Source organism: Piliocolobus tephrosceles, chromosome 14 (genome assembly GCF_002776525.5).
Source record: "Piliocolobus tephrosceles isolate RC106 chromosome 14, ASM277652v3, whole genome shotgun sequence".
NCBI classification, from domain to species: domain Eukaryota; kingdom Metazoa; phylum Chordata; class Mammalia; order Primates; family Cercopithecidae; genus Piliocolobus; species Piliocolobus tephrosceles.
In genome coordinates this window covers 76,296,308-76,323,269 of record NC_045447.1, presented here as the reverse complement: position 1 = coordinate 76,323,269, position 26,962 = coordinate 76,296,308, and the positions used below count along the sequence as shown (strand labels likewise).

General features: G+C 39.7%; 3 protein-coding genes across 7 annotated transcripts in view; 1 reads left to right on the top strand and 2 right to left on the bottom strand.

The window, feature by feature from the left end:
* KIAA2026 (KIAA2026 ortholog) overlaps positions 1 to 19,007 on the bottom strand; it is an 89,942-nt gene extending 70,935 nt beyond the window's left edge. Inside the window, exon 1 of one of the 4 annotated variants that reach the window (XM_023213160.3) lies at positions 17,709 to 19,007. In XM_023213160.3, the coding sequence (XP_023068928.1) occupies positions 17,709 to 18,301 (593 nt within the window). In that variant the 5' untranslated portion in view covers positions 18,302 to 19,007. Of the gene's footprint in view, positions 1 to 1,620; positions 1,717 to 12,094; positions 12,305 to 17,708 lie in introns of those variants that run through there. The other 3 variants (XM_023213159.2, XM_023213161.3, XM_023213162.1) reach the window with 3 other exon arrangements.
* LOC116418428 lies at positions 18,334 to 19,142 on the top strand. Its single transcript, XM_031933994.1, has one exon. The coding sequence runs from the start codon at positions 18,495 to 18,497 to the stop codon at positions 19,110 to 19,112; it is 618 nt and encodes a 205-aa protein (XP_031789854.1). The 5' UTR covers positions 18,334 to 18,494; the 3' UTR covers positions 19,113 to 19,142.
* A 2,939-nt stretch (positions 19,143 to 22,081) lies between these two features.
* On the bottom strand, positions 22,082 to 26,702 carry RANBP6 (RAN binding protein 6). 2 transcript variants are annotated; one of them, XM_023213157.2, is made up of 2 exons: positions 26,527 to 26,682; positions 22,096 to 25,411 (listed from the first exon to the last, which is right to left on the bottom strand). In XM_023213157.2, exons 1-2 carry the CDS (start codon positions 26,539 to 26,541, stop codon positions 23,345 to 23,347), a joined length of 2,082 nt encoding a protein of 693 aa, XP_023068925.1. In that variant the 5' UTR covers positions 26,542 to 26,682; the 3' UTR covers positions 22,096 to 23,344. The 2 variants fall into 2 exon arrangements, with proteins under 2 accessions (XP_023068924.1, XP_023068925.1); XM_023213156.1 differs by having other exon boundaries at positions 22,082 to 26,702.
* Between the last annotated feature and the right edge of the window lie 260 nt (positions 26,703 to 26,962).

The following is a 26,962-nucleotide window of genomic DNA, read 5'->3' as shown; positions in this document are numbered from 1 at the left end:
TTTAACATGAACATATCCTTTGACCCATCATGCTTATTGGAATTTATCCTACATATGTACTTCTACAACTATGACCAAGAACACTCAGAGTATTGCCTGTTATTTTTTAAAAACACTGGAAACATAAATGTTTTTCAATATGAGACAGATTAAATAATGTAATGAACACTACAATATGGAATAGCATCCATCCATTAAAAGGAATCAGGCATATGTATATGTACTCACTTAAAGATGTCCATATTATACTCTACATGTAAAAAAGAAGTTTCTGAATAAATTATATTTTTTAACCCAAAAAGAATTATGTGCACGTGCGTGTTGTGTGTGTGTATATATATCTCTCACATGTACAGACACACTACTAGATGCCATATGTGTATTAGTTTTCATATGATAAGTACACATACATCTAGTAGTATAGCGCTACATGCATCTAGTAGTGTGTCTATACACGCATGAGTTCAAACTCTCATCTAGACTACTGCAGTTGCTTTGTGACAGGCCTCCTTGCTTCTGCTCTGATATTCCTGGAGTCTATTCCTATAGCAACCCAGGTAATCCTTTCAAAAAGCAAATCAGGCCCACATATGGTGGCTCATGCCTGTAATCCCAGCACATTGGGAGACCAAGGTGGGTTGATCACCTGAGGTCAGGAGTTCCAGACCAGCTTGGCCAATATGGTGAAACCCCATCTCTACTGAAAATACAAGAAGTAGCTGGGCCTGATGGCATGTGCACCTGTAGTCTAAGCTACTCGGGAGGCTGAGGCAGGAGAATCACTCGAACCTAGGAGGCAGAGGTTGCAGTGAGCCAAGATCGCACCATTGCACTCCAGCCTGGGCGACAGAGAAAGACTCCATCTCAAAATAAATAAATAAATAAATAAAGCAAATCAGATGCCATCAAATCAGATGCCATTACTTTGCTTTGTCTCCTCCAAAGTCTTCCAGTCAGAATAATCTGAAGTTCTTATGACTTCCAAGACCTAGTATGATATGGCCTTCACCTGCTCTCCAGGCCTAATTTTCTGCCACTCTGACCTTAGCTCTTTGTATGCCAGCCACAAAATTCTCCATTTTATTCTCAGTCATACCAACATATCTGCTTCCATGCATCTTTGCACTTGATCGCTCTCCTTTAAGACACTCTCTAGATACTCATATGGCTACACTCTATCACTTCATTCAAGTCTCTGTCCAAATGCCACAACATCCGAAAGACCTGCCCTAACTACATTATTTAATAGATACCCTATCACTCTCTATTCTTACACTAGTTTCTTTTTCTTCATGTCACTTATCACTACATTGCATTATATAATTACTATTTATTTGGTAATTATCCATCTAACAGAATTAAAGCTCCAGGAGGATAGGAACTTTGTTTTGTTAATGACTGTCATCAGGCCTTCAAATTGTGCCCTATATATCTATATGCACATAGAAAGTATTTGGAAGATCACAAGCCTATTTTCCATTTTAAATTCACACATATAATTAAGGTTTACAAATTTCAGTCATCTAGATTGTCCACAGTAAAAGAATCCTGATTAAACATGTTACTATCTACTTGAGTTCCATTAATCAGTGAATAAAATAACATAAAAAAAAATCTTACCTTCCAAATAGGATTGTCAAATATTCAATGGCCAAATAAATGCACTAAAACAGCTCTCCCATTGCAAAATTCAAGCTTTTTTTCTGTCTATTAGGGAAATCATTTCATGAAATCAATCTGACAATAGTTTGAAAATAATAATACAGTGCCATCCATAAGCAAACACTAAGAAATAATTATGGTTACTTACTGAGTTTTACACTTACTTTCTTTCCTCTCCCCCCCCCTTTTTTTTTTATAACACAAAGGATGTAAAGTCTTTTCTGTGTTGATACATTCCAAACTTCAGAATTCAGAGGCTTGATTCTGTTTAAAATTATTACAATAAGTCTTAACAAGAAAGTGAATTGATACTAAGCTTTACTTATAGTTAATATACAAACTGACACCTATTCCCCTACTAAAAATAGATGTTTGAACACTTTTGCATTATGTGATTTTCTTTTGCTATCAAAAACAATATACATGTGTCACCTATAAAAATTCTATCAGCACACTTAAAACTCGGGGTTATCTAATCTGCTTAAAAATATTCTAAATGGCGGCCGGGAGCGGTGGCTCAAGCCTGTAATCCCAGCACTTTGGGAGGCCGAGACGGGCGGATCACGAGGTCAGGAGATCGAGACCATCCTGGCTAACAGGGTGAAACCCCGTCTCTACTAAAAAATACAAAAAACTAGCCGGGCGAGGTGGCAGGCGCCTGTAGTCCCAGCTACTCGGGAGGCTGAGGCAGGAGAATGGCATAAACCCTGGAGGCGGAGCTTGCAGTGAGCTGAGATCCGGCCACTGCACTCCAGCCTGGGCGACAGAGCCAGACTCCGTCTCAAAAAACAAAAAAAAATTCTAAATGGGCCGGGCGCGGCGGCTCAAGCCTGTAATCCCAGCACTTTGGGAGGCCGAGATGGATGGATCACGAGGTCAGGAGATCGAGACCATCCTGGCTAACCCGGTGAAACCCCGTCTCCACTAAAAAATACAAAAAACTAGCCGGGCGAGGTGGCGGGCGCCTGTAGTCCCAGCTACACGGGAGGCTGAGGCAGGAGAATGGCGTAAACCCGGGAGGCGGAGCTTGCAGTGAGCTGAGATCCGGCCACTGCACTCCAGCCCGGGCGACAGAGCGAAACTCCGTCTCAAAAAAAAAAAAAATTCTAAATGAAGCCGGGCGCGGAGGCTCACGCCTGTAATCCCAGCACTTTGGGAGGCCAAGGTGGTGGATCAACTGAGGTCAGGAGTTTGAGACCAGCCTGAGCCAACATGATGAAACCCCATCTCTACTAATAACAAAAAAATTAGCTGGGCGTGGTGGCACACGTCTGTAGTCCCAGATACTTGGGAGGTTGAGACAGGAGACTTGCTGGAACCTGGGAGGTGGAGGTTGCAGAGAGCTGAGACCTCGCCACTGCACTCCAGCCTGCGTGACACAGCGAGACTCCGTTTCAAAAAAAAAATCTAAATGAAGAGTTTCAATCACTTAGTTCACCTATCCAGTTAAAAATATTAAAATGCAATTTTAGCCCTAAGGGTCCTGGCAAGAAATAGATAATATGTAAAAAGATGTGATGTTTGTTTAACGAAGGGACTATTTACAAATGTGCAGGCAAGGTTGAGAGAAAATAGGAAGGGACAGTGAAGCACTTCGGGGCTAGCCACAGCAGAGAACTATTTTACCACTCTAAGCCCATTAAGGGGAGGAGAGTGAATAGTTACTGGAACCCAGAGAGCAGTGACTGTAGGAGAGGGTCATAATGATGGAGCACAGTTACTGACAACTTGCAACCCAGCAAAAAGGAAGCTGTAGGAATAAATATGTCTGTCCCCTCAGTCCTCCTGTCAGTCCCTCCTATTGGCTGAACCCAATCAGAAGTCAGAGGTCAAGGCATACCAGTTTGATCCTTATAAATCAGCCTTCTGGGGCATAGAGCACAGTGCACAAGGGTGGAAAATGCATTTAGAGGGGCAAATGGAGATTAACAGCACAGCACACCTTAGTATTAGTATTAGTCTTCAAGAGCAATTATTATTATTATTATTGTTGTTATTATTATTATTATTTTTTTTTTGAGACAGAGTCTCGCTCTGTCACCCAGGCTGGAGTGCAGTGGCCGGATCTCAGCTCACTGCAAGCTCTGCCTCCCGGGTTTACGCCATTCTCCTGCCTCAGCCTCCCGAGTAGCTGGGACTACAGGCGCCCGCCACCTCGCCCGGCTAGTTTTTTGTACTTTTTAGTAGAGACGGGGTTTCACCATGTTAGCCAGGATGGTCTCGATCTCCTGACCTCGTGATCCGCCCGTCTCGGCCTCCCAAAGTGCTGGGATTACAGGCTTGAGCCACCACGCCCGGCCCAAGAGCAACTAATTAAATTAGGAAAGACAGAAAATTTTACTGGGGAATTTCGACAAAAAATTTTGCATTATTTGATAGATAAGCATCATCCATTTAAGCTTCTGTCTACATTTATGTATCTTTACAAGCTCTGTGCTACAACAGCCATTGAAACCAAGTATCAAAATAAACCTAGCTTAAAACAAGTCTTTCAAATAGCTCTACAGCCAAGTATGAAACCAAGATTCTCAAAACTAAGGAAGCATCACAATGCCCTCACCAAAAACAACTTTTTGTACCATCGATAATGTTAAAAATTTTTTAACATATGCTTATTTACTCTCTCATTTTAAGTATCTAGTTTAGCTTATGTTTTATAACATAAAACATAATAGTAAAGTATTCATATATGATGTATAAATAAATATGCATAATTGAAGGTACATATTGAAAATGTTTGCTGCTTGGGAAGCTGGATCATGAAAGTTTGGCACTGCTCTTATCTGCAGCTATAAACTATCTCATATACAAAATTATTTTCAGGAAAAGAAGAAGCCTTCATAGCCACAAAAAAGCATTTATCAAAGACCATTAAACTTACTTTCTACTTGATCTTTACCTTCTACTTTCCCAGTCATTACTCTTATTCCCCCTGAATTTCTTTTTCGTCTTCCTTCAGACCTCCAGTCCCCTGTCTGACTCTCATTTGTTGTAACATAATTCAACTTCTTTTAGCTATTCACATAGATAACCAGTTGAGACCCATCATACATGACTAACCTCTTCTCTTTTCTCCCTGGACCAATTATATTTCTGTCTCAGGCACGCAGCCTCTCTCTTACATCTCAGTCAAAAGTCCCTTCAATCCTATACCTCTCCTACTGAACAGTGTAGGAAAAAATAACCCCCTTGTAGTCTGTTGTCTAACCATAACCTCAGCTGGGCTCAACTGTACCTAATATGATTTCTTTGAAAGTGGTCAACTCCTTCTTTCATTCTCCATAACAACAACTTCAAATGCTATCATTATTCACTTTATTTTATTTTGTGAGATGGAGTTTCACTCTTATTGTCCAGGCTGGAATGCAATGCTGCCATCTCAGCTCACTGTAACCTCCGCCTCCCTGGTTCAAGTGATTCTCCTGCCTCAGCCTCCCGAGTAGCTGGGATTACGCATGCGTCACCATGCCCGGCTAATTTTGTATTTTCAGTAAAGACGGGGTTTCTCCATGTTGGTCAGGCTGGTCTCGAACTCCCAACCTCAGCTGATCCACCTGCCTTGGCCTCTCAAATTGCTGGGATTAGAGGCATGAGCCACCACGCCGGCCCAAATGCTATAATTATTCAAAAGCTTCATGCCATCACCTTGCAGGTGACTTTGCCCACAACTTATTTCAGAGAAAATGGCAGTTTTTAAGTAAGAGCTCCATTAATTTCCTGCTTCTCAAAAACCAAAATTATCTAAATCCAGGCCCATCCTTACTTTATGTTTCAGTGAAAAATGTGCCTCCAATCCTCTGATGAAAAATGAATCACTACACAGGTCTTCAGAATTTGTATTTCATTAATTATCTTCTGAATCTTCAAACTCTCTTTCTCTACCTGTTAGTTGCTTTAGCATATAAACAAGTCCAAGTTTATATTAAAAACACACTATTCCCCGAGTCACATCTAAACTGCTGATCCAATTCATCTTTCATTCACATCTCAATCTATAATGTGGCATCTGCTTGGAGCTACTCCACTGAAATCCCTCTTCCCAGAGATCTCCCAGTTATGACATGTAAAAGATATTTTTCAGTTCTTATTTTAGTCAACCTTTCTATACCATCTGGTCACTCTTTTGTTAAGAACTTGAATTGGACTTTGCAGAGAGAACAGTTTTAGATAGACAGGAAAGAGTGAAGACAGAATACTAAATAAAGACAAAAATATTCATTCATATTATTCAAATATATTTTTCAAAATATTTACTGAGCAACAGGGATTTAGCAAAGAACACCCTAACAATCTGTATATATGGAATGAAAAGTATAAACTTCAAAGATGACTGACATATTCAGGCTGAAACAATGATAACACCACTGACAAAAATGTGAAAGTCAAAAACAAAAATGGAAAACTGGAAAGGAAATCTGGGTTAGAAATATACTCAGTTTTTAACATTTTGAGATAACAATTACACAACCAATTGGAAAAGTTCTATGGACAAAAATACGAAATTAAAACTAAAGGCAGGGGGTTCAAGATACTGATTTAGGAGTCCTTAGTGGTAAGTAAAGCCATTAAACAACAAAAATAAATAAATATATATATATATAAATAAATATATTTATTTCCCTCCGGAGGAATACATATAGGTAGATAAGATCTTACAGCATAGTTTTAGCAATTATCCATAGTTATTTGCACTGCTATTGAGCAGTGCAATGGCACAATCTCAGCTCACTGCAACCTCTGTCTCTTGGGTTCAAGCAAGCCTCAATCTCCCAAGTAGCTAAAATTATAAGCATACACCACTATGCCTGGCTAATTTTTGTATGTTTAGCAGAGCCGGGGTTTCACAGGGTCTCTCACCACATTGGCCAGGCTGGTCTCAAACTCCTGACCTCAGGTGATCTGCCCACCTCGGCCTCTCAAAGTGCTGGGATTATAGGCATGAGCTACCATGCCTGACCCATGTAACTAATTTTTAAAAAATCATTTTGCTTAGAATATATTTCTTCTGTTTTTCTGAATTTAGGAAAGGCACAAAGGCAAATGCAAAGTTTTTATTTACAGAGAAATTGTATTTGAAAAGTGCCTTATCAACCTTGACAAGTTTGATAAGCATTTTTAGTAAGTTAGGGCTGCTCTGCTTAACATATTACTACTGCTACAGCTATTCCTTACCACAGAGAACCACTCAGGAGTTCTCAATGCAGGCAGAACAGAAGCTCTCTAGGTCACTAACTCTCATACTGTCTCGATATGCTAATGTTCCCTTGAAGATGCTAAAAATGTAATGAGTCTGCAAAGTAGGCAGGTAAATACCTTGGCTTCCTCTTCCTGGCCAACTCTTCTATTTATCTCCTAAGCATTGATGAGTCTTTAAAGTAGCAGATCGTAAATTTAGGACACTTTAAGATTCAGACAATGGCACAAGGAAGAAAGGCAGGAAAGCTAAAGCAAGTCTTGGCGCCTGCTTACCTGAAATAACAGGTCTTAACAAAGAGATATAGGACTTGGCAAGAGCTAAGGACATAATTAAAATTAGAAGAATGTGGCATGTGGCTATTACAGTGTCCACAGAAAATAAGCAATGCTATCAACTTTTCATCTTTCACTTCATGAATGAGAAGAATATCTTTCTTATTCCCCACAAACTAGTGACTTCTATTGTTTTCCTGCATATTTCTTATGCGAAGTGAACAAAACATGGATGATGCAAATGTTGATTCTGCTATACTTATTTAAAAGCCACATATCTAATGGAAAAGTAAATACATGAAAATAACTGGGTTTTTTTTGGAAGAGGACTCACTATACCAAATATATTAAAATAAATTTTAAAGTCACAATAATAAAGTTTAATATTAGAAGATGAATAGTTAGATCAACAGCATACCAGAGAAAGTTAGCTCCAAAAACACCAGAGACATACTACAAAAAAAAATAGATCCAAATACACCAATAACATATTATAAACATGGTAACTCAAAATAATGGAGAAAGTTGATGTTGCGACAACTGGGTATTTGAGAAAAAAATAAAGCTGGATTTCAACCTCACTTCTTCACTAAAACAAATTTCAGGCAGATCTGTCCATCCATTCATTCATTCCTTCATTCAATATTAACTAAGCACTTACAGGTACTGGGGTAGGTTTGGCAACAACACAGGCAACATTCCTGTCTGCTCTGAGCTTACATGGATAGTAAAGAAGATACACAAAAAGTAAGCAACCACAATACATAATAAATAAGTTCAAACTGTAAGTTACATACTATACCTTTTGTAAAGGACAGTCAAGTACACTTACTTAAGTGGTAACAGTAGAAAGAAATAGGCAAGATTTAAAATATACTTTAGAAGTAGGAAGAATCAATGAAAAATACTAGTTTTTTGGCTAGAGCAACTTGGTGGATGGTCAAATCTCTAAGACTAAACTTAGTAAAAATAAACAAAAAAACCAAAAGTTCTGTTTTGTACATGTTAAAGTTTGAGATGGCTATTGGACACTCAACTGGATAAAAGAAACTATTAACAGTAGGACTGGCCTCTTAGCAGTAGGAGACCTGGAGACTGGTGAAAGAGGGAGATTTTCTCTTGTACTGTTCTTTTATTGCCACTAGATATACACATTTTAAATTAATAAACTATTACGAATATAAACACTAATCGATGGATTGCTAAAAAGTCTACATATATTAGTTACAATTCAACTATTTTCTTTAGACTCCCATAATATGTATACACATAATAGTTGTTAATAATCCATATTGCAAATACTGTCAATCCCACCACCACAGGTATCTAACGGTATCTATTCCTTGAAATCTTTTATGATCCTTTTCTCTCCTGTCTGCCTCTCAGGAGAAAAGACTCCCTTCTCTCAATCCTTACAGCTTTTGTTCATAAGCCACCAAGCATGATGATTAAGTGCTATATAACAAATTCAAACTTTGCATTTAATTTTTTTGTATGTAAATAAATAATACATGTGCATAGATGAGATAAAAAGGGTTTAAATTGTTAATAAAAAATTAAGAGATTTCAGTTATCCTATAATTTATATACTCTTCTCATGAAACTTTTAAAATAAGTCTTGGATATAACTAAGAACCTTTGACTTAAATATTACTATCAATCAAATTCCCTAGCCTGGAATTAATAAGTAGTAGAAATCACTAGCGTACTAGAATTGTACGAAGGATTTAGATAAACTGAAGAACATAAATGGTTCTCATACTTGTCAGTAGTCTGTGGAATACCTTGAAATACTATCATATTTAATAGTTTTTAAATACCTTCTACTAGCAATGTTGTATTTTTTAAGGATTATGTTCTTCTAAGTATTAAATTGTTACGAATACAAATTTGTGTCTAAAAAACTAAGCTGTCAAATTAAGCATATTGATATTGTAAATATGTTTATAATTTATTAATTACATTTGCCATAATTCTTTTTTTGGTTATTGACAAAGTTGCTAAAACCAACTTGGCAGATAGACTAACTTAAATTGATAAAATTCTGTATTTAACATATTTTTTCCCTGAGAACAGAAAGAACATTGAAATGATTCAAAGAAACAAAACAACCAAGTCTAACAAATTATTTATAGATGTAAATCTAGCATATTATCTCAATTTGGCAAAATCCCTCTTCTTTCTAGCACTGCTCTAGGATTTCTGCAATATACAAAACTAATTCTTCATAATCAAATTTAAAAGAAACAAAGTCAAACGCAATTATTTTAACTTGGAAGTCACCAATAAGCAAAGCTGAAAATTAAGGGATGGGAAAAGATCAAATTGAGTCTAGTTTTCTCTTTCTCTAATTCATTTCATCTATGCATCCCTTGTAATTCCCTAGCTTAAAATTCTTCATACAACTCCCTAATACTAGCACAGCATATTAGGCCCTCTGTGATCTGGCTACATAATCTGGCCCTCACAGTCACACCTGTCACTACTTTTCTATATATAATTACACTCTAGCCAAACTAAACTACTGGCCATTCCCTAGCTACATACAGTAGCTCTTTCTGCCTTTGCACTTTTAGATATGCTATTCTTGTTGCCTGGAATAACCTCTACACCAACTTAGTTCATCCACTCGTGTCTTTCCATATCCATCTTTGAATATCCCTATAGTGCTTATCAAATAATAAGCCCGGTAAATATATGCTAAAAATAATGAACTGAACTTGTCTTACCACATTAACCACATACTACCTTCTATTATGCTTTTGAACACTGTGTCCATCCCTTAAGGGAGGGTATGGTGTCTGTGTTCAATTTTTAACTTACATGGTTTATTCAGAATTGTAAATATTAACTTCCTTTCAATAGAATACATTTTTAATATAAAAGTAATATGCTTATTGTAGAAAACCTAGGACATAAAGTTAAAAGAAGAAAATGAAAAATACTTAGTATCTTCCTAGTTAACAATAACTATTAACATTTTCTTGGTTTTCCTGAATCTTTTTTCAAAGTGCACCTACTTAATATTCTGACTGTAATGTATGCTTATTTCTTGAATATTCATAGGTCTCAGGTGGAAGACGATGTAACAAAGGATTTGGTGATGGATATTACCACTGGGGCTTATTAGCCTTTCCCAATTAAAAAAAATTTTCTGGTAACTTAATATGAATTTTAAGATTCACATTATTACACAAGTTCCTGGAAAATGAAAATGGCTATGATTTGTTCTAGGCAACTCTCATCTTACAGAGATAGCCTAAAGATGATCTGAAAGCTAAAATAAAACTATGAAAGGGATGACATCTTCTCTCCAAGATATGATTTTTCTTCCCTGCTCATGTTCTTTGGGAAATAAAAATAAATACAAGGGCACAAATACAAGGAGAAACAAACTATAAGGCAAAATACATTAGAATCTATTAGGACATCTTTATCGTCTTAATTCTAAATCATTCTCAAATTAATATTTTCAAATGGAAGAACAATCTCTCTAAATAATAGTCTGTAAGTTCAGCATATTTCAAATAATGCCTTTTTACTTATTCCAAAATAAATTCTTTTCAGCTTCATTAACTACCTTTTCTAAATTAAGCATTTCAGCTTTTAATATACATTATACAGATTATAATCATAACTCTAATAATTTTTCTTTTCAGTTTGAAGACATTCAGTCCTCACACAAAGCTCTGCCATTGGCTCCCTTGTATTTTTACTAGACTGTCCTGAGGATTCTCATTTACTCTATTTCTTTATCATCCTTCAGCAAGTTACCCTCTAATTAAACATTTCTAGCCCTTGTCACTATGCTGGGCTCCATATGCACTCTTACAATTCTCAGCTGGATTATCTTCTAATGAATGCCTCCTCTCAGGTTCCCTAAGCATCATCATCAGCTGGGCTCAAATGCTCCTATTCATTTTGGACATCATCTGCTCCTTCACATTCCACATTCAACAGTTTGCCATTTACCACTGATACCTGTTGCATTTACCTCTTTTGTATCCCCATCCACCTTTCTATTCTTACTGTTTATTATCTCTTGATGGAATTAACTCAATAATCTTTTAATTGGTTTTCTTCCCTCATTATCCTTTCACTTCTGCCTTCAAACCTCAAATACTACTAGTAAAATCATCATGTTACTCCCTTAGTTGCAACCTGTGATGGATCTACACTGCCTAGATTCTAAATTCCCTAGCAAGCATTCACGGTAATTTATAATTGGCCCCAGACTATCTTTCTAGACTTAGCTGCCACTACATATCCTTATCATCCTATACTCTAACCACTGGGTATAAGCTGTTCCCCTAAACTACTCTGTACTCTCCTGCCTCCATACTTTAACTTTTAATTATGCCTCCAAACACCTAACTTTTAATTATGTGTTTCTGTTTACCTATCACCCTGAAGAGACAAAGTCATGTTTGTCATTGTATCTACAGGGCTTTACATATTATATAACACATAACAGTTCAAATAATTGTTCAATGAACTACACATCTTCACCTATCATTATTCTACTCACTCTTCAAAACCTAGCTCAAAAACTATAATCTCTTGAATAAAATCTAATAAAATATTTTTAATCCCAGCTACCCACTCCCAATAGTTATCCCTCCTCTGCACACTATAATATAGCTCATCACAGTAGTATACATCCTCAAAGTATGCTCCTTGGAACGTGGTCATTCATGAGCTGAACCAAGATTTGTCACCTAAAATCCAAGAGTGATTATGTTTTCCCAATTTGTAGGGGGGAAAAAACTAAGATACTATATAGAATCTCTTCAATTAAGGGTTCCCTCCCATTATTTATTTTAAACCTTTTAGATGTCCTAGCAAAAAAAATCATATGATATAATTAAAAATATATTTCAGGATGCTGTGCAAATAGTACCATGACTTCTAAGTGTTCTGACAATGGAACAAGTTTGAGACTCACAGTTTAAACATACTTTACCTTTTACTATGCCTGTAATACGTGTTTCTTCCTACCATCTCTTAAACCTGTTGGGGCTGGGGACTGCCTCCCAAACCCTAGAACAAAGCGGGTGTTCAATAAATGTCTTGTTAATCGAACTTTTTCATACCTCTGTTACTGCACTTAAAAATATTTTCTGAACCTTCTTGAAATAACACTATTTTTAAAACAATGGCTACTATAATAAATAGAACTACATGGAATATCAAGCTCTAACATTCTATAGGTTCTGAACATGAGGCAAATCCAGATTCTATTACCAAAGATCCCCAATATTTAAAGATTTATATAAAAAAAAGAATTACAGAATCTAGTGGGAGGTAGGATGGGTTAGACTTACTGAAGAGAAATAAACATCTTGTTAAAATTCCCAATTAATTTATAGGTTTTGATCTTAACTGAGCATAAGCAAGCCAGTAAGAATTCAAATTTATCTCAGGAAAGGATTAAAATAAAAATTCATTTTTAATTTGATTACTAGTTGTACTTGGAAACCACTATTTTTAAATTGTTGAGGCTTCCTGAGGATGTTGTACTTTTTTTTTTTTTTTCCACTCTTATCACCCAGGCTGGAGTGTAGCGGCGCCATCTCGGCTCACTGCAACCTCCCCCTTCCAGGTTTGAGCGATTCTCGTGCCTCAGCCTTCCAAGTAGCTGAGATTACAGGTGTGTGCCACCACATCTGGCTACTTTTTTTTTTTTTTAAGTAAAAATGGGGTTTCATCATGTTGGCCAAGCTGGTCTCAAACTCTGGGCCTCAAGTGAACCACCCGCCTCGGCCTCCCTAAGTGCCAGGATTACAGGCGTCAGCTGCCACACTTGGGCAAGGATGCTGTACTCTTACCCCAATCCAAAAAATATTCTGCCAACTAAAAAGCAATTACGAAACCAAATAATCTTCAGCTGTATTTTAAGAAAGTCTTTTTATCCCATACATGTACCATTTTTTAACAGTAACAATATGGAAATCAAGAATAATTTTAACAAAGACACTAGCTTATTTTCGCCAAGGTATTATCTTAAATGACAAAACTAAAAATTTAAATTTTAGCTCTATTAGTGTCACTGGTGATGCATCTTTTCTAATGACAACCGTTCAAAACTAGAAAAAACATCTTCAGGCTACATGAAAATATTCTTAAAGTTTTCAAAAATATCATCATTTAAAAATCAGTTTTGGAAGACGTAAAAATTCAAACTAATATTTGACGTTTTCTAAAGTTCTGTTCATAATTTCCTATTAAGTATTTTCTATTCCTTTCCACTTAGATGATCTTCTCCCTGTTTCTAATGTTAATTGTTATTTCTCACAGTTGCCTCAAAGGGATGAATGAGATCCCTTCTAAAATATAACTTTCTTGAGAATAGAGATGTTGTCTAACAGAGAAAATAGTATCTATAGCAATGCACGGTCAAAACTGTATTTTTAATACTAAAAATTTAAAAATCTGTGTTAGGACTTTCAGAATATGTTATCACCTTTGAAAAAGGCAACAGATACACCAGTAGCTCAATTTGGAATTCATTCTGAGAATTAATCAGCTTTTGGAAACTGAAAGAGCAGACCTGAATTTTAGTCCTATTTCTCTTGAAAATATATATAGATAATATAAAAATCATATTTATAAAGTATTTATAGATTATATACATGCATTGCTGCTTTAAACATCACAAAAGGCAAAAAAAAAAAGATATTTCAAAAGGATAAAATAATAATAGAACATACTTAGGTTCTAATATTTTTCTTCTCTCACCCCACTGGGTCATCCTGTCTACTTCCTGAGGTGCAGAGACCACTCTGGAAACCACAGTGAAGCACAGAGAATTATTTGTAGTTTCCAGAAATACTATGCTGTTTCATGCCTGTAGTTCAGCATTCTGGAATGCCCCAGTTAAACCTTCCTAAAAAGTTCAGTAGTAATATTCAACTCCTTCAAGAATCAATTCAATATAAACACCTCTATGATAAGACTAGTCTTTCTCCTTTTCCTTACCTCCTCTCACTTGTCATCCCCACATTCACTCCTTCTGCTTCAGATTTATGTCATTTTCCTTTAAATTCCCCTTGTACTTCGTTCCTATGTCCATTACAGAATTATTTTTAAGTATTTGTTTCCCTACTCAACTACAAACCACTTAAGGACAGGGAACCTACCTTTTGATCTCAGGGGCATAAATGCCTAATTCTAGCAGATACTTAAATACTTGCACAATTATTCTACCCTAACATCCTCATTATACAGATAAGGAAACTGAGATTCAAGTTGTATGCTGTGTTGCCGGGCATGGTGGCTCATGCCTGTAATCCCAGCACTCTGGGAGGCCAAGGCAGGTGGATCACTGAGGTCATGAGTTCAAGACTGGCCTGGACAACATGGTGAAACCCCTTCTCTACTAAAAATACAATAATTAGCTGGGTGTGGCGGCACGGGCCTGTAATCCCAGCTACTCAGGAGGCTGAGGCAAGAGAATCACTTGAACCTGGGAGGCAGAGGTTGCAATGAGCCCAGATCGCACCACTGGTCTCCAGCCTAGGCGACAGAGCAAGACTCTGTCTAAAAAAAGAAAAAAAAAGGTAAATGCTATATCCAGGGTACTAATGCTATTGGGCTGTTCTCTAATGAGAATGTGGTATCTTCTTCACCTAATGTACCTCATTTATTGCTCACTAGAAAGCTCAGCAGTATATGGAACAGCTTTAAACTCTCTTTACACTTTGAAAATAAGTTCCTTTAGTGTCTTACAAACATATTCCAGAAGACAGAAAATTTAAATAATATCTAAGTGATTCATTGGTTTCATTTCTAAAATACCATATACCACTTTGAGATATTTACAAATAAGATATCTATCTGAGTCATCTATGTGCTGAAAATCATACTCCCGTGAACACTCTCTAGAATATTCACTCCCATGAACACTCTCTAGAAACATCTATATATCTTAGTTGCATTCCAAACAGCTGTGACCCATGCTTTTCTCAAAGTTGTGCCCATTGGAAGCAGTTAGTAATGACTCAGATTTTAGGCTAGAAGAACTGATGTCCCAGTATCCACAAGTGTGGTCTCGCAAACCTGATGTGTTTGCATACATCAAATACAAAAAAGTGAAGGACTCCAACTTTAATTAACTATCTGAGGTCATGATACTATTTTTTGCTACTAAAATAGCAAGAATTTTCTCTCTATTGGCCTAAGAAATGTCAGAAGTACATTACATTTATAAACTAGAAAATGTTGTAAGTTTAATTTCTAAATATGGATACTATTAGATCACATGCGAATATAAGTACTCTGAGCATTAACCACTGAGAATGATGATTCTAAGCATTTAGAAATTTACCTTTATTTCTAGGTAAATAAAGTTTCTAGGAAAATTTAAGGAAATAAGAGAAAGAAAAGGAGAGTAAGGAAAAGAAGAAAGAGACTAGTCTACCGTAGAGATGTTTATATTTGAATTGATTCTTGAAGGAGTTGAATATTACTACTGAACTTTTTTGGAAGGTTTCACTGGGGCATTCCAGAATGCTGAACTACAGGCATGAAACAGCATAAATATTTCTGGAAACTACAAACAAATAAATAAAGTTCTAGGAAAAATTAGTTTCTTAGTCTGCTCTTTTGTAAGACTAAGAAATGTTTATTACAGGCCGGGCGTGGTGGCTAGGGCCTGTAATCCCAGCACTTTGAAAGGAGGCGGAGGTGGGCGGATCACCTGAGGTTAGGAGCTCCAGACCAGCCTAGCCAACATGGTGAAACCCCATCTCTACCAAAAATATGAAAATTAGCCGGGCGCGGTGACAGCTGATCCCAGCTACTCTGGAAGCTGAGGCAGGAGCATTGCTTGAACCCAGGAGGCGGAGGTTGCAGCAAGCTGCGATCGCGCCACTGGACTCCAGCCTGGGTGACAGAGCGAGACTCACAGAAAAGAAAAGAAAAAAATAAATGTTTATTACACACAGAGCTTTTGAAAACACCAGTAATTCAAACCCACATGTTATCTCTTAGCACTTTCATTCAGTCATTCTCTTGCCTCGTTCTAAATCCCTATTCCCACATCTGATAAATTAGATGAACTCTAAGGTTCTTCCGGGTCTAAAATATTGTGACATTAATCAGAAGGATACTTTATAACTTCAAATAATAACGTGAATAGATTGTTTTTTATATGAGTCACAGCAACAATGCACTGTGGCGACAAGGGTAACATACTACAGAAATATAAAATTACTAAAGTATTAAAAGTAATTTACAAAGCAAATATGTGAATAATTATTCTATTACTAAATAATCCTACTCTATGAAAGGATTCAAGAAGAGTTTCCTTAAAGAGAGTTCTCTTAATGAAGACAGGCACTATGTTAACTGTTTTTGGTGAAAAAAATCAGTCTGGAAAAGAGCATACGGGAAGCCAACGACAAAGGTTACAAAAAAAAATTACAAATCAAGAACCAAAAAATTAACACAATTTCTAGGAGCTATTCTTTAAAAGCACAAGTATAATAATGCCCATTTTCAGGTATGAAGTATACACTCATTATTCAACGACTGCTACTACTTACATTACAACAGCTAACACTTATACTGGGCTAACTATGGGACCAGCACTGTGGATTTCACATTTATTAACTCATTCAATCCCTAAAGCAACTCTATGCGAGTACTAATATTATCTCCGCTTGATAGATGAGGAAACTGAGGCCAAACAGGTTAAGTGACTTGCTCAACCTCATTCTGATAGTGAACAAACTACTATTCCACTTCAACTACCAATTCCAAAAACATTGAATTTTTCCACTCCCGAAAAATTTAAACTTTAGAACTTGACTGACATCGACTATACAATTATTATAAAACAACACATTCATTTTAGTATCCTCCTCTTAGTGTTAAATAATTGGATATATGGGTGGTGGATACCAACAGCACAGTGTCATCTGACTTGCCTATGATTTCTGGCAGAATAAACATAAACGTGTAAACTTTAGAAAATGTGTGCTGACGCATTCCCTATTATTGCAAAAATTCGGTGTCCTCAGATGAAATGGAGAGAAAAGATCAGTAGTATGCAAGAGTAACCATTAACCATTTAGTAACACTCCATAAATCTTCAATGACCGACATGGGTAGTAAATGATAAAATTATTTTTAATGGTTTCAGACACCCTTTTACATAAGCCAAAATTATTTTTCTAGAGATATTTCGTCCTAAACGTTGTTTTAAATGTCATGTTAAACTGTATAAAAGTTGCAGGTCCAACCTCCATCCCACAAAAACTGTTCCTCTGCCTACACGTGCAATTCTTCCTACAGGGCCCATTCCACCTTACATCTGCAAACTTTACCCAGCTCTTCAGCGATGCAGACCCGGGTTTCCTTCTCTGTTCTCAGTCTACGCGCCCGCCGGGTTCGGCCCACACCCACCACACCCCTCCGGTCCCCGCCCAGCGCCGCTCCTCCTCCCGGGCTTCTCCAGCACCGACTCAGCCCCTATCAGCACCGCCCTCAGGCCCCTGGCCCAGCCCATCCTCGGACACGTGTGAGGGTGTGTTTGTGTCAGTCTGTCAGTCCCACCGGGGATCGGGCTCGCTTACCGAGAAAGAAGCGCTAACTTCTGCTCCAGCATCATCTCCAGCTTCTGCCCCTGTTTGGAGATCCAGTGGTCCACTCCGTGCAGGCGGTAGCACGTCTCCAGCATCAACCTGAAGTCCGCCACGAACTCGGTGATGCCCCCGTACTGGCCGCTGGCGAACTTCTCCTCCATCTTCAGCAGACACATGCCCTGCCCCGGCTGCTGCGGGAAGGCGCGACCTCCCCGGCCCCCGCTGCGCGGCCCTTCCGCCACCTCTTCCTCCGCGGTGGCAACGCCCCCCAAGGGCTGCAGAAAGGGGGCAGTGAGGCCCCGGTGCTTCTCCTGCAGGAACTCGCCCAGGATGCGGTAGCCCTGCTGTAGCTCGTAGGTCAGCTCCTGCTCCTTGCAGCCACCGCCTCCGATCACCATCGCCTCCATCTCTTCCTCCTGATCGTTCGCGTCCTCCAGCAAGGAGGCACTCCTTCCGCGGGCCGGTCCTGAGGCCGTAGCCGCCGCTGCCACCTCCTCCTCCTCGTCCTCTCCTTCGGCCGCCGGTGGCGACCGCTCTTCCTCCCCGGCCGGCTCCATCGCTCCCGGAGTCCCGGGCACGCTCATGCCCCGACAGGCCTAGGCTGGACGGTGTGGAGCGGCCGCTCGAGGTGCTGGGGGACGCGTGAGCGCGAGCCGCTTCCTCACGGCTCGGCCGCGGCGCGTAGCCCCTGCCACATCGGGCCTGGCTCTCCTCAGCCGCCGGCTAGGCTCGGTGCGCGCGGGGGTCTCGAGCTCACCGCCGACGGGGCGGGGTTACATGGCGCGCGGGGAGGGGGGAGAGGAGAGCCTAGGTGCCCTCCTCTCCCCTCCCCCCGGCGGCGGCGCGCGCACGGCCCTCGCCGGCCTCACCCCTCAGCACCCCGCCCGTCTGCTCTTCACCGCCCAGGCCCTGCCGGGTCGCCGCAGCCTCGGCGCCCCACCCCCTCCCGGGCCAGCGGGGGGCTGGGAGGGGGCGAGGAGGAAGGGGGTTCTCCTCTCCCCTCCCCGGAGGGGGCCGCAGCGGCGGCTCCGGCTCCTCCTCTCCCTCACACCCCCTCCCGCCCCTCTCTACCTGCGGGGGACACGGGCAGGAGGAGGCGGCGCGCGGACCGGGCCCGGCGACAACTGTCAGTTAGAAGCCCCGCTGGGCGGTGGTGGGGGGAGAAAGGGGAGGAGCAGGGAGAGAAGGGGGAGGGCACTCAGCCCCCCGACTGGGAAGAGCTGTGGAGAGAAGCAAAGAAAGAGGCCCCGTCGCCATCCCCGATGCGCATGCGTAGCAGAACAATTTCTTCCCCCTCCCGCCACCATCGCGCCCCGCCCCGCTACGCAAAAGGAAGAGCTTCGGCTCAGCTACAGGCCCAGAAGCCTGCTAGGGTTGCGCGGACCAATGATGTAATCAATCGTAGGCGAAGCTTAGAGGCTGATGGAGGGGGAAGCAAGGCGCCTGCGTAGCTTTATTCATCGCCTCCTGGGAAGGTGGCCAAAAGGGTTTTTTTTTTTTTAAAGCAAGTGCTGCAAGAGGAAACTTCTTTTGCAAGGCCCTTGTTAGCCCCCCAAACTAAAATTAAAGTTGCTAGATAACCTTTGTTAATGGCAAATGAATAGTGAGAAAGCGCAAAATGTAAATCTATAAAATTTACATTCTATTCCCACTCTTTCTCCCTTGTGACTGCGAGTCTTTTATATATAACCAGAATTTTGAGAAGTTTAGAAAGTTTAAGGACTCGACCATAGGCCGGGCGCGGTGGCTCAAGCCTGTAATCCCAGCACTTTGGGAGGCCGAGACGGGCGGATCACGAGGTCAGGAGATCAAGACCATCCTGGCTAATAGGGTGAAACCCCGTCTCTACTAAAAAATACAAAAAAACTAGCCGGGCGAGGTGGCGGGCGCCTGTAGTCCCAGCTACTGGGGAGGCTGAGGCAGGAGAATGGCGTAAACCCGGGAGGCGGAGTTTGCAGTGAGCTGAGATCCGGCCACTGCACTCCAGCCTGGGCGACAGAGCGAGACTCCGTCTCAAAAAAAACAAAACAAAACAAAAAAAAAGGACTCGACCATAACGTTCACATGCAGAAGAAAAGGAGGTGATTTTTAGAACCCCAGCTCTTAACATCAATTCATATTTTGGAACTAATTCCATGTTTTCAGTTAAAAATTTCCACCTTCCCGATTCCTGAGATCTGTTAAGAATAAAGAGAATGGAACGTCATTTAAACAAATTATTGGGACTGAAAACAGTCAAAATAGTTCATGTCTGAGCTGCACAGCATTAAACAGTTGTTTGCATGGGCTGACAATCTCACATTTTACAATTACTGTGTAAATAATGACTAAAAAGTGGACTCATCATTCACATTGGTTTACATGTTACTTAAAATTAGTTGAGGCCGGGCGCGGTGGCTCAAGCCTGTAATCCCAGCACTTCAGGAGGCCGAGACGGGATCACGAGGTCAGGAGATCGAGACCATCCTGGCTAACACGGTGAAACCCCGTCTCTACTAAAAAAAATTCAAAAAACTAGCCGGGCGAGGTGGCGGGCGCCTGTAGTCCCAGCTACTGCTACTCGGGAGGCTGAGGCAGGAGAATGGCGTGAACCCAGGAGGCGGCTTGCAGTGAGCTGAGATCCGGCCACTGCACTCCAGCCCGGGCGACAGAGCGAGACTCCGTCTCAAAAAAAAAAAAAAAAAAATTAGTTGAGAGGTAGGAATTTATGGTTCCGTAAAGCAAATATTACTATTTTCTCATGTTCTATTTGAAAGACGCACGTTATTTTTTCTAGGTACACAGAACCCTCGTTTGAAACCTGGAATTACCTAAACACAAAAACAAAATTACAGAAATCATGCATTTTAAAAGTAAAATGTGTATAACTAAATAGGATACTCTGACTCTTGCAATTGTTTACTTCTCATTAATGTGAACTTTAAAGCAGTGATAAAAAGATAAAAATTTGTTTAACCTCAAAGCTGTTTTTTGTCCAGTAAGTTAAGTATCACTCTTAGGTAAAATAGTGAAGCGAGAACACTCTTTTAGTTAAGGTATTGACACTGTCCTCCACACAGACCTTTTATCTAGTACTCGAGGTCTCCTCTCATCAGACATTTGTAATATATAATGCATTTACAGGGTTCTCTTCCCTCAGAGTCCACAAAAGAACTTCAGCTTACAGGAAAAAAATGCAGGGATCAATCTTACTTCAGCACCTGGCAACCAGAAAGTGTGTCTGACTAGACATTCCTCCTTTCTTTTGACAAAGCCCAGGAATCTGAAGCCCAACGTACCCAAGCAAACATCCTCTACTCCTCTTTAGGGATCAGCCCTATTTCATGACTCTTGGACAATATTAGCTTATATTTATTGAACCCCGTGCTACTAAGCACTTTATATTCATTATCTCCTTTAATTCTCACAACAATCCTATCAGCTAGGTATTACACTTATTTTTCAGATGAGTAAACTGCCTCTTAGTTTAAGAAAGTTGTTAACCAAAATTAAAATCTAGGTCTGTCATACTTCAAAAACTCCAGGTGCCTAATTCCAAGTCATCTGGCAGAATTTCTAATTCCTCATACATAAAAGTATAGGGAATTGCTAGAAATGTTGATAAAGGGTTTCTTAATTAAGATTATATGAAAGAGAAAAGTGTGGGTGAATAGAAGGAAACTCAACTCTAGGTTATTAAGAGGTCAAGATGATAGCAACTTAACTGTAAATGAAAGTAGAATCGGGTCTTTGGTCTTAAAAAAGAAACTTTGTTACACAAGAAATATGGGCCAGGCGCGGTGGCTCATGCCTGTAATCCCAGCACTTTGGGAGACTGAGGCGGGCAGATCACCTGAGGTCAGGAGTTCGAGACCAGCCTGGCTAACATGATGAAACCCTGTTTCTACTAAGAGTACAAAAAATTAGCTGGGAGTGGTGGTGGGCATCTGTAATCCCCGCTACTCAAGAGGCTGAGGCAGGAGAATCGTTTGAACCTGGGAAGTGGAGGTTGCAGTGAGCTGAGATTGCACCATTGTACTCCAGCTTGGGCAACAAGAGCGAAATTCCATCTCAAAACAAAACAAGAAATATGTTGGTTGTAGGTAGGTACGTAAATTAGAAAATATAGGTAACTGAGAAGAAAATTTGCCACTTAATCCTACTACCTAGAGAAAATCTCTATTAGTACTTTGGGGTGGGATTTTTCTATTCATTCATCTATACTTTATTTATCTTAAATATACTAAAAATTGTGATCATACTATACATAATGTCCTTAATTTTCCTTTTAGCCTAAATAGCCTGCCAATATGAATGAGTAGGGAATGGATTGGGAAAATTCTGAAGTAAAAGGAGTTCCAAACTATAAAAGAACACAATAGAGGTACAAACAACAACAGCAATAACAGCTACATTTTATTGAGCACTTACTAGATCTTAAATATTTGCTAAATACATACACAGTACTCATAATAGCCCCAGGAAATTATAGATTTATTTAAGTTTTGGATCAATGATTAATGATTAGCTGAGTAGAAAGCTATTTTCTACCCTACCATAAGCTTGACATTAAAGACCGACATTCCAGTTAATATAAGTAACCTCGGATTTATGGAACTGTTTTCTCATAATAATGCACATCTACTGCTAAATGACTACTCTCAAAGTTGTTTTCTATTTCATATTCAAAGAAAATTAAATTTGCTTTCCTCTCACTTTTACAATAGAATACTCTTCAGTGCTACTCTAGAATCTATTAGGAAATTCTTTGAAATAGAAATCAATTTAAGCCCTATAACTACAGATTTTTCTCTTGTTGCGATGCTTTGCTGGGGGAAAATGTCATACATATACAAAATAATACTCTGCTGAAACACACAACACTGACTCCCAAGAATATTGCTTACTTACTCTTTGTCAAACACTGTTACATGCTACCAATATTAGATGTATCAGGACTCCCTTGTCAGTAACTATGGTTCTTAGAGTCCTGGATAACTTAAAAAAATAGAGACCTGTCTGGCTAAAGAAATTTAAAAGTTCTCTAACTCTCAACCAGACACGCTGGGAACTACAATATGGGTATGTCCCACCCAGTTCCCAGGAGTATATTATGAAAAAGTTCATATACATCCCATATCCACTGCAATATCTCAAAGCTCTCCTAGTACCAGCATCTTCCCATCACCACAAATACCGAGAATATTAATCAAAGAGGGACAAGCCTGCCACTATATCCTTCATTCACAATTCCAAAGATGTTTGTCCTGGAAATTCTATCTTATTTTCGTGAGCTCTTAGCATATTGTGATAGCATGACATCTTCACATCAAGTATACTGCTTGGCTAGCATCAATAACAGTTCAATCAAATAGCAACAATTTATATACTTTACATCAACTAGGGGAAAAGTGACAAACTTTGTAAGACAGTTTGAAGCACAGATTATCACCAAGGTCTGTGTTTGGAAGATAAAACATGCAAGATAAACAGAGGACTAACACTGACTAATTCTGGAGAAACATGGGGAAGAACTATAAACTGCTTAGCAGGGAGAAAACAGTTCTGATTTGTAATAAAATCTATTCACAACACTTATTTGTAGTTAACTTTTATGGTAGATAATATTCAAGTTATATTAAAGTGCTTCAAGCAAAATTTAGCAACTCCTGTAAGGCTTCCTGCTGTTCATCGTCAAGTTGCGATACACATTCCAACCATAAATCTTCAGAAGTCTGTACCTGACGCACGACATTAGCTAGACGTTTGGCACAAGGATCTTCAGAGTTAATAGTCTCATTAATTTTTCCTTCTGCAATTATACTGATTATTTTGGGAAGATTGGAATTATTTGGACCAATTACAACTGGGTGGTTACTTTCAATTAGGTCACAGAGAAAACTCAAAGTCTGAATAGCTTCCTCTTTATCTTCATGCAGTGGAAGCCATGATAACCAGTGTGGAAGAACTTCATCTACATTTACACAGTTAGGCTTAAACTTCAAAATCTTCCCTATTGCTGAGATACAGTTCTCTGTAGCAATGACATTTTTTTTGGTTTTGGAATTTGCACACTTAATAACTTTTACCAGCAGTGGAACAGCTTCTGAACATAAAGAACGATAATCATCTCCACCAAACTGTGCCATGACACCCAGGCCATAAGCAGCAGCTTGCCTGACTTCAGGGTTGTTATCTCGCATATTTAGTAGCATTGGCCACCGAAAATATTCTACATATTTAAATGAAGTTGGACTGCAGTGCTCTATGATGTCATCAAATATGCACAATCCCCACTGTCTGTCTGGCCATGGCCTACTTGAACAAATTAGATTTACAATTAATGGAAGTAGTTGTTCAAACCATGGTAAAATCTTTTCCTTATAAGTACTAAATAATGAGTGCAAAATATCTGATACTTTGGTCAGAATATAAACATCACATTCATCCTCATCTTGCAGAGACATCTCAACCTGTTGATCATAGTTTTCTTCCTGTCTTTTAACCTGTCTCAATTCTTGGTTTTTAAAGTGTCCTTCAAGTTTTGCTTTCAGTATTCCTCCCAGTTCTTCCAAGTGTTCATCATTAAGGCAACCATCTCCCATAACTTCAATGGACTTTGCAAAAGAATTCATTATTTCTGAGAGCACATCTGTATCCGGTTCAGTACCAATAGCCTTGATTAAGGGGTCACATATGAATTGCCACATCTGTGCAAGATACTCTGGGCCACGAATTCTTGCACATTCCAGGAGAAAAGGCATGGACTCTGCTGCTGCCACTCGAACATTGTCATGGAAATAAAATTTCAGTAAAGGAACCATCAGCTTCACAACTTGTTCTGTATATTCCACAAACCCTTCCCTTAACTCCTTAGCATAGTAAACCAACATTTGGCAAGCAGTTGCTTTTGCTTCAAGTCCTGAAGTTTTAATTCCAAAACTCTGCTGGTCTCCAAGATTTACAAATTGCCAGCCATCATCATCACTCATATTCTCCACATCCTGTGTGTCTAAGAGAGCAACATCAGGTTTAGCTGAAGCAGTCTTAATAAGAGGCTCGATAACTAGTGGAAGGTACTGTTGAAAATCTTTTCCAAGAATTTTACACATTCTAGCCCACGCTGAAACCATGTAAGAGGTCTGAGGGTCATCATCTTCCATATTATTTAAGTCTGATTGTGTCTTCAACAACAGCTGCATCACATTTGATGCATCTTGCATAAATTTTTCCTTCCCAACGGCAAGACCAATATGGCTAATGCACTCAATAGTTTTTCCTCTCAGAAGCTTAAGTTCCTTCTGAACAGCAAGCTCAACGATATGCTTTAGTGAGGGCATGAATATATCATAATATGGGACAAATTTTTCTTCTATTGTATCTGCAACTGATGCAATGGTTGTCACAAGTTGTTCCAAAGCCAACTTAGTTCCATTCCGAATCAACTCTTGAAGTTTAATCACCAAGATGGAATGTAGATTTTTCACCATACTATCCAAATATAGAACTAGCAATGATTTGGGGCAGTCTTCAATAAAAATAATAAGAGCAGAAGCTGCATGTGATTGCACACGCTGATTACCTTGATTTTCCATGGTACGTAACAGAGCTGCAATCACTGTTTCATGAAATTTCTTTTGGAAATTAGGTGCAAAATCTGTAGCCATCTGTCCGAGTGTAGTACAGGCTGCAGCCCTCACCCTTGGATGAGGATCCTGAAGAAAAAGCAAAACGGAGTTAACTGTTTCATCTAGAATTGATTCCATTTGTTGATGGCATCCTTCTCCAATGGCAGATAAGGCCATTAATCCAGCATGTCGATACTTCCAGTCAGGGCTCTGAAGCATCTGCATGATATGCTCCTTGGTCATTGGTAAAACAACTTTTCCACCAAGCCCACACGCCAGTCTGTCTAGTGCACTCTCCGCAGCAACTGCATTGCTGTCAAAATCATCTTCTTCCATTTCATCAGCATTTACCCAGTCCTCATCATCTTGTAGATCAACCATCATTGCTAATATATGAGGAACTGCCTGTGCGATAATATTTGTATGTTTTTTCAACATCGGAGTGGCAGTTTCAGACAAGGTCACTATAACTTCGAGGGCCAGCTGGCGCTGCAGATTACTAAGCCTAGAGTCTCCACATAACTTCAAACTCAACTGTAGAGTATCTTCTAAATAAGGACCCAAGTACTTAGGTACGGTATCTGCAATCTCGACAAGGGATTCTAGCACTGAATCATCATCCTGGTAGCATGAGTCATTCACAGCCTGTAAGATTCCAGGAAGCAAGTCTGCAAAGTCTTTGAAAAGAGCAATATTATTCTCATTAGCAAGTACAAATGCAGCTGCAGCTCTAGCGGATAATGTCCTGATTGCTGGATGTTCTTGATCTTGAATACACTGGTCCAACAACCGTTTGATGATATCCAAATCATGCCGCTCTTGGGTCCCAAAAATACCAGGAAAGTGCCAGAAAACGTGAAGTGCAACTTCCCATAGAACCACATTTTTAGAGTAGATTGAATCAATAAGAAACTTCAGACCTTCCGGCCAGTGGTTAGTACCATCCTCATCTATCAAATTCCTGGCCAGCACTGCAAAAATATCACAAAGTTTTTTCCTCATGCTAGCATGTGTTTCTAACTTAACAGCCAGAATCAGTTCAATCTTGACATCCCTCTGAACATCAGCAGGCAGATTTGGATAAACCTCCTCAAACCCAGAGGACAAAAGCCGTCGTAGCAGTGCGGCAGCCATTTGTCTCACCTCATAACCTGCTCTTCTATTTCTGACGGCATCTAAGAGGAAGGTAGTCTTACACAGACCTGGGATATTTTCATAGATTTCCTCTGCTTGCCTCCGCACCATACAGCTTGGATTGATCAGGTTCTTCAGAAGCTGATAAAACTCTTGCTTTTCTGACACGGTTGCCGGCACCCCTGCAGACGCGGTCGCCGCCATTGCGCTCTGTCAAAGCTACCGCGACCGGGAAAGAGGGAGGGGGTCTGCGGCTCGAAGCAGTGACGTAGGCGACGCGCCGGCGGGGATGGGCGGGGTGCTTCTCCCTCCTCTGCCCAGAAGCTTTCGCTTCGCTCTGGCAGGCAGCGAGCTAGGTTTTGGAGAGAGGTGAGAGCCGTGTGGAGGCCAATGGCATCCTCCATTTGTTTTTCAATAAGATAAACGTGCACTTGCAGAGGAGAGAAGGAAAGGATTGATTAGAATGGGATTATGACTGTTTTTTTTTTTTTTTTTGATACAAGG

Bases quoted from the DNA above. Each gene is read 5' to 3' on its own strand.
- LOC116418428 (XM_031933994.1), top strand. From the start codon at position 18,495: ATGGCGCGCGGGGAGGGGGGAGAGGAGAGCCTAGGTGCCCTCCTCTCC.
- RANBP6 (XM_023213156.1), bottom strand. From the start codon at position 26,662: ATGGCGGCGACCGCGTCTGCAGGGGTGCCGGCAACCGTGTCAGAAAAG.